General features: G+C 31.3%; 2 protein-coding genes across 5 annotated transcripts in view; one reads left to right on the top strand and one right to left on the bottom strand.

The window, feature by feature from the left end:
* Positions 1-1,695, bottom strand: part of LOC106473364 (probable cysteine--tRNA ligase, mitochondrial) — a 25,326-nt gene extending 23,631 nt beyond the window's left edge. Inside the window, exons 1-2 of one of the 4 annotated variants that reach the window (XM_013934047.2) lie at positions 1,663-1,695; positions 209-551 (exon numbers count right to left, since the gene is read on the bottom strand). In XM_013934047.2, the coding sequence (XP_013789501.1) occupies positions 209-468 (260 nt within the window). In that variant the 5' untranslated portion in view covers positions 469-551; positions 1,663-1,695. Of the gene's footprint in view, positions 1-208; positions 552-1,467; positions 1,563-1,590 lie in introns of those variants that run through there. The other 3 variants (XM_022401807.1, XM_022401808.1, XM_022401810.1) reach the window with 3 other exon arrangements.
* Positions 1,696-4,094: 2,399 nt separating this feature from the next.
* Positions 4,095-8,071, top strand: part of LOC106473365 (inhibitor of growth protein 1-like) — a 14,233-nt gene continuing 10,256 nt past the window's right edge. The window contains exons 1-2 of the mRNA XM_013934049.2: positions 4,095-4,187; positions 4,517-4,721. Of these exons, the coding sequence (XP_013789503.1) occupies positions 4,586-4,721 (136 nt within the window). The 5' untranslated portion in view covers positions 4,095-4,187; positions 4,517-4,585. The remainder of the gene's footprint in view (positions 4,188-4,516; positions 4,722-8,071) is intronic.

The raw sequence follows: 8,071 nt of genomic DNA, 5'->3' as shown, positions 1-8,071 counted from the left end.
AGTACCCCAAAACAAAAAATGCTTTTTACTTATAGATACAAAACAAAAAATGCTTTTGATATGTACTTATAGATATGTATCAAAAGCATTTTTTGTTTTGTATCTATAAGTACATATCAAAAGCATTTTTTTTGTATCTACTGCTGCACTTGTTCCATAACTTTATCTATCACCTTTATTAAAATTTAAAAAATACAAAATCTCCTACCAGGTGACTAATCGCCGATTTCTCAAAATAAAAGGAACTTTTTTGTGTGCAATGCTATTATAAACTTGAATACCAGTATCCCAGCCTTCAGGTTGTTGCCACTCCCATGGGTTTCTCTTCTCAGTGCTGTGTGAGCCTTTACTATACAAGGCATGAGGTCCAACTGATACTTGGCCAAATGTTCTCATCAACTGAAAATTTCTGTTGTGATATACCCACAAAAGATTACGAAGCGAATGTCTGCAAAGTTTATCTAGCATCTCTTGACCTTGTCGAGTTACAACAATCAGAACTGTGAATAGTCTACTCTTTCAGCTTTTCACATTAGTTTCACAAAAAAAACCTATGCACAAGGAAATCAAAAATAGTTTTAAATTAATGCATATATATATATTTATGTACATAAGAACAATTTACATATTGCTTTTTATAATATTAGTAGCCACAAGTACTACAAGTACAAAAAAGTGTGTACAATTATATCAATCTAGTTGTAGCCTGCTTTAATACAATTGTTCTGTACTCTATTAATTTGTAATGGTAATTTCAATGTTGCCCTTAATTCAAGGAAATTTATGATACAAACATTAATCATCATGGCACAGATTTCCAATGTAAAAATAACAAACTTGCACTGTAGTTCAATTCCTATATTAATAGTATTAAATACTTAGAGCTATAGATTAAAATATTTTACAAGGAGGTTATATAAAATATAATAACTTTTAATTGATGTTACAGTGATTTTTAATGTTTACATTAACTGTGGGGGGTGGAATAAAAGCCTAAGGAACAGATTTAGATCTATACAAGTATATTCTTCATTTCTTGGAATACTTCAACTATTCATACAAACCGATAAGTGGTCAAAACTTAATAGTAATAATACCACTGACCAATGATTAATAATCATAATAATACTAACATAATTTGTTTGTTTATTGCTAAGCACAAAGCTACAGAATGGGCTAGCTGTGCTGTGCCAAGCAAAGGTATCGAAACCCGGTTTTTAACGTTACAGGGCTTCAGACTTGCCACTGAGGCAATAGAATTTGTAATAGTAGTATCAATATTGTGGAGGTCTGGCACTTATAGAAGAAATTTATGTGCGAGGCAGAGATAGAATCAAACAAGTATCAGTAATACTATTAGTATTAGTAGTACTAGTACTAGACGATAGACTGTAGATGTACGTAACATAGCTATTTAATAATAAAATAATATATATAATTAATATATTATATGCAATTTATTTTTACCTTTTTTAGCAAGTATTAAACAGTAACAATTAAGTAAAATAGAATTACTCATTCATAACATAGAATATTTTCTGTGTTACGTAATATTATTACTAGGAATTTGATATTGGAGAAATTTAATACCTATATTGTATAACAAGAACGAAATAAACCCTAATTGCGATATTGTTAATATAAACATCACATGAAACTCACGGTTTAGAGCGAAGTAAAAATATTAGGTAGTGCCACCTTGAGAGTGAAAATTACTGTTAGTGTACAATGTTAATTTTAATCATTTTACATTTTTGTTCAATGTAGAGAATAACGTCAAAAATATTATTTAACCCGAAATTGATGTTTTATTTTATCATTTTTGTGTAAGGTACAGCTTCGATTGGGAATATGACCTTATTTCACAAACTTGATATTTCTTATGTATATTATCTCTTGTTTAATTAAATATATTGAGCACAACCTATTTTAAAAGAGTATAAACATATTTTGATATATATTTGTAGTATATAGGCATACTACATGTTTTCTATTTCCTATAATAGGAATTTTCGAAATTTTTCATGTAGCCTGATTCTATGCAGTTTTCGCATAAATACGAGGTCCAGAAAACCGTTGAGTTGTTTACGTTCTAGTTACCTCTGTAGCTTTGTTGCTCTCTAGGAGACTGTTGTAATATTGTTTGTTCGTTGGGCTAGTTCTTTTAAATGATTAAGTAAAAATAATATATAGTGCACTCAGACTGGCATATCAAGCCTTGTCTCTGATAATTACTCTTTCCACAGCGCAACAACTGGATAACACCTTCCAATCACATTCAAATTGAGAAGTTCAGCGCTAGTGGGAATACTGTATGGTGTCTATAACCAAGAGAAATAACCGGCTGAGACAAAGTACACTCCAACAGAGAATTGCTGGATCTTCTGCAAAGAGAATAGCCCAGGATTCAATTGTCCAACATAGACTGAGAAGGGCCATCAGAAAATACTTGTCACTATGGGTAACTTTACAAAATAGACCGAGACTTATCCATTAGTCAATAAATCAGCACAGTCAGTAGTTGATGTGCTAGCAGAGCAATAGTTTGGAGTATCATAAGAGATATACATGGATCAGGGAGCTAATTTCAACAGTCATTTAATCTCTCAGTTGCATAAAGTATTAGATGTGATGAAAATATGCATAAATACGTGGAGTCGTTAAGGTCTGCATTGATCAATGTGCACAAATTTTCTGTAAACAACTTCGAAATGCCTCTCAAAGACAGAATAAATGCTATGACAGGATGGTAAAAAATGGATATACCATTTTGGAGATTGGGTCTGGCTATGGTGCTTTTCAGTGCTTTGTGTTGTTTTTATATTAGAACATTGGTTAAGAGAAAGAGAGCCACTAAGCTCCACTTGCTTTTATTATTGATGGGATGGAGTGAATCATCAAAGATGTCACAGAGTTCTCCATTAGGAAAACTTACTGTCGCATTAATCATTATAAATAGCGACAATGATCGTTTCTTATGGTCAGCAAGGTGGTGTCCTGAGAGCTTGACACTCCTTGTTGACTTGAGAGTGTTCCTCAGTCACATAGACAGCGTATGTGCCTAAAGAGATAAAATGAGTGTGTTGTATGTATTACAATATTTTCTTTGTTTCGGACATATTTAGTGAGTTTTAGATAGGATTCTTTGTTTTCTGATATTTAAAGCTAGTATTTAGATTCTAAGTCAGTGTTCTTTTTTAACAAATGTTTATAGTTATAAGTTCGAATTTTAACTGCAAATCTGATCTGTTGAAAGAAACTCAATAAAGATCTCTCTCCAGTTTTCACTGAGCACAAAGAAACACTTGCTAGCGTTTGTTATTTAACTTTGATTGTTTTGTGACCAAGTAAATTGTTTATTTGCTCAATTTTATGCTCATTCATTATTATTATTATTTGGTTCTAGAACAAATGAAATCAAACCTTTATTTCGTAGCATATTATCCGAAGGATTTCCTGTTTTTGAGGATCCTTCTCGTTCACTTAGAGGGTAATCGGTGAATCTGTGATTAAAATAGTTGTAATGCCGGTTAAAAACTAGTAAAAAATAATAATATTCTAGTTAGTCTCCCTTTTTTATGTATTTGAATGACCCAATTTTTGATGCATTCGATCAAGAATTCTCTACACTATGTTTTGCATTATCTATTAACTTATTTACCATTATCTTAATGCGACGTCCCCAGTAACTCAGCGGTAAGTGTGAGAGCTTATAACGCTAAAAGTCTGGTTTCGATACTCGTAGTGGGCACAACACAAGTAGACCATTGTGTAGGTTTGCGCTTAACACAAACAAACAAGAAACGTAATGTGACTTCTAAACCACGAGTTTTATTATTCTATAGAGTTCGCTATAAACAATTTAATTATAGTTAAAATTATAAAAGAAAACACACAATAACAGTCTTTATATGTGTATGTTAATGTTATATATTTAATTTTTAATAAACATATCTTCATTACATTTTCAGTATTTAACATTTTCAAGAAGTAATTTTTTTTTTAGTCACCAGTCATTATAAAGGTAGTTTGTGTTATTTTTATTTATACATCTTCAATGAGCGCCGCCTTTATTGTATTTGCGTCATTTCCGTCAATAAAGAACATAAACTGGCATCGTGCTTCTAGTTCTATGCAAAAGTTTAGCTTGCCTAAATAGTAATACTAATACTCAAATCTGATAAAAAGTAAATAAGCAAAGTTATTGCATTTTTCAGTTTTTATTCTTTAGCTTTGTTTCAAAATGTATAATAAGTAACAGATATTAGTAGAAAGCAGGTGATAGGAAGCCAAGTACTGAATTAGAAGTTGATAAATTTACTTTTAACTTTATTTATCTCGGGATCATCGATGTTGTATTACTATTATTATTAATATATGTGTACATAAATATTTCATTTTATTTGTTACTAGTACTAATAGTAATTCTAATCACATGTTAATATACAGATATATATAGGTTTTAAGTTAGTCGTTTATTTATTTTTATTTTACAAATTAAAGTTTTATTTTCCAGTAGAGAGCTGTGTCACTAGACACTGACAGAGACCCCAAAATTCTGGAATTTGAAAATTTATGGAATACGATGTTGAATCAAGCAGCTATCGAGGCAATGTATTCGGCTGCTTACGTAGAAGACTATCTGGATTGCGTTGAAAATCTACCTAATGATGTACAAAGAAATATCACACAGCTAAGGGAGTTAGATTTGAAATACCAAGGTGACAAACTTTTCAACCTCTTGAATTCAAAAGGAATTTCTTTTATGAGTTTTAAGTTAGCTTAAGTTTTGTAAATGCAGGATGAAAGTCTACTTAAATTTAAAAAAACATAGACTTAAAAGTAAAATTCAGTGTGACTTAGTCAAAAATACTAATAGTAGTACAATAAAACTAAGTAATGGTCATTATTCCATAGTCCAGGTCAGATCTGTGGATTCATACTTGTAAATTATATTTATAGGCCTATTTGCAATTATGAATGAATATGATTTTTAAGATTTTCATAATAAAACAGAGTTATGACTTGACAAAAAAAAGTTTCTACCTAATGATAACAAACAAAGAAGGATAAAAAAGCATATGTACTGACTGGAGTTGTTAAATATATAGCACAATAGTCACACTCCAAATTAAACATTTTAATTTTTTCAAAGTAAAGTAAAATTTATCAGAATTAATTTAAAAGTTTAAAACATTAGACAAACTAAATAATGGTTACATTGAGAAGTGTTACTTGAACACTTTGAATAGTATAAAGCTACCCAAATTTTAAAACTTTAATCAATATACACCATGAAAAAAACCAAGTTACTTCTTGAAACAGAGCCTGCAGAAGTTTCATAAGTTAAAGAAAGTAGGAGAATGTCCAAGTGATAAATATTTATTGATGAAATTGTTTGACTGAGATAAACCTAATTCATTAACTTAATTTTATTAAACTTTAAAATTTAACATTTGGGTTATACTTTATAGTGAAAGGAGAAAATAATAATATAAAATATATAGTTATAGTAAAAAGAAGCATCAATACAGGATAGCATGTATTATTATACAATCATACGTATACATGATATACTGAAGACATTAAGAACCATTTAAATTAACAACCATGGTTTAGTCTCAATTTTTAGGTCTTTAATTTTTTCTAAATTCATTCCTAATCTTTATTATTCAAAAGGTCAGTTTATAAAATTTTAAAATCCAATCAAGTGATTGCATGTGGTTATGGGACATTGTTTTGAGGTTGAATATAATTGAAAAAATGATCCATACTTGTATAAACAGTTTTATTTGATGACAGTGAAATGGAAACTGATATGTTAAAAGTGCCTACATCCAGGCTTACAGTAATTTCAATCATTTATTTAGTAAAATTACACCTAAATCATGACAAACATTTCATTGAATATAAGTATATAAAGCAGAAGTAAGGAAGAAATTCCCATGGGTTAATCCAGTTAGAGGTTAATGGGAAACTCATCTTTAGAAAATATATATATATATATATGTACACACACACATATGGATAGATATACAGGTTTGAAGTTAATATAATATTAACTTAGTTTCCCATATTGTTTCACTAATTCAGTTTTAAAACCTTAAATAACCAGTGTTTCATTATTAACATTTAACATTAAGAATCCACATTATTTAGTGAAATTTTTTTTTGTCTTAGTTGGGGGTGGGGGTCCATTTTTCCCAAAAGTAATGAGGCAGATATAGAGCAAGGACTGTGAGTAGTCTTGTCACTGGAGAAGCATCCTTTCTGAAGGCCTAGGTGATTAGATTATCTCTCTTAGTGATGTATCCTTTCTGAAGGCCTGGGTGATTAGATTATCTCTCTTGGTGATGCATCCTTTCTGAAGGCTTGGGTAATTAGATTATCTGTTTTGGTGATGCATCCTTTCTGAAGGATTGGGTGATTAGACTATCTATCTTAATGATGTATCCCTTCTGAAGGCCTGGGTGATTAGATTTTCACTCTTGGTGATATATCCTTTCTGAAGGTCTGGGTGCTTAGATTATCTCTCTTGGTGACATATCCTTTCTGAAGGCTTGGGTGATTACATTATCTATCTTGTTGATGTATCCTTTCTGAAGGTCTGGGTGATTAGATTTTCTATCTTAGTGATGTATCCTTTCTGAAGGCCTAGGTGATTAGATTATCTGTTTTAGTGATGCATCCTTTCTGAAGGCCTGGGTGATTAGACTATCTACCTTAGTGATGTATCTTATTTGAAGACCTGGGTGCTTGGATTAGGATAGCTAATTTCATCTTGTCTCTCTGATGATGAAGCAAATGTATGTCCAAACAAATGGACTACTGCAGGTATTTGTCACAAGCTATGGCAATACATGAGCTATCCAGTCCAAAGTGGGTTGTAGATGGACAGCAGTATATCTAATTGGTGGAGTCTCTTGAAAAACAAGTCACCAGATACTGTTCAAATAGCCCTTTGTTTCTCCACAATTTACATGGTGAGATCCTATAACTTAACACACCGAATCCTTATTGCTGTGTTTTATCTCATGCTTAGTACTATGTACTCTCATTTGTGCTTCCCCCATATTTCTGTTTTACTTTTGGAAATTTTAAACATATTGTAGTGATTCAGAATGACTGTCTGACATGATTTGTGTTGCAAGCAATCTGCAGCTAGCCACAACTCAAGTGTTTTACAGAATGACATGATTTGTGTTGTAAGCTAGCCATAATTCAAGTGTATTACAGAATGACATGATTTGTGTTGTAAGCTAGCCATAATTCAAGTGTATTACAGAATGACATGATTTGTGTTGTAAGCTAGCCACAATTCAAGTGTATTACAGAATGACATGATTTGTGTTGCAAGCTAGCCACGACTCAAGTGTATTACAGAATGACATGATTTGTGTTGCAAGCTAGCCACGACTCAAGTGTATTACAGAATGACATGATTTGTGTTGCAAGCTAGCCACGACTCAAGTGTATTACAGAATGACATGATTTGTGTTGCAAGCGATCTGCAAGCTAGCATTTCTGAAAGTATTTGTATTCAAGATATGTCTGTGGATTGACAATGTTAGTCTGACTCAGACTCTGGCACGTCAGAGTGCAAGGTGATGTTCATGTGAAGAATAAAAGTATTTTTGTCCACCATATAGTTTACATATTGCATCTTCATAACCTCTGATATGTATATCTACAGTTTTTTCAGTATCTCTGTGTGTTGTATATGGTATTCACTCTCCTCTGCCAAGAAATGATGCAATGTTGGGTAAAAATGAATAGTTGATAACTTTCACATCATATATATATATATATATATATATATATTTATATATATATAATATCATGTTGAATGGCACTCTGTAAAAAGTTGTGGTATGCACACTTTGATCCCCATCCATGCACATAGGGTTAAGGCCACATCCACATATCATAGGGTTAGCCAAAAATTTCATTGAATATAAGTATATAAAGCAGAAGTAAGTAAGAAATTCCCATGGGTTAATCCAATTAGAGGTTAATGGAAATTCATCTTTACAATATATATATATATATATATATATATACACACACACAC

The sequence above is a fragment of the Limulus polyphemus genome, unplaced genomic scaffold (assembly GCF_000517525.1).
Source record: "Limulus polyphemus unplaced genomic scaffold, Limulus_polyphemus-2.1.2 Scaffold6111, whole genome shotgun sequence".
NCBI classification, from domain to species: Eukaryota; Metazoa; Arthropoda; class Merostomata; order Xiphosura; family Limulidae; genus Limulus; species Limulus polyphemus.
The sequence above is the reverse complement of the archived record's forward strand: the minus strand, read 5'-3'. Positions and strand labels throughout refer to the sequence as shown.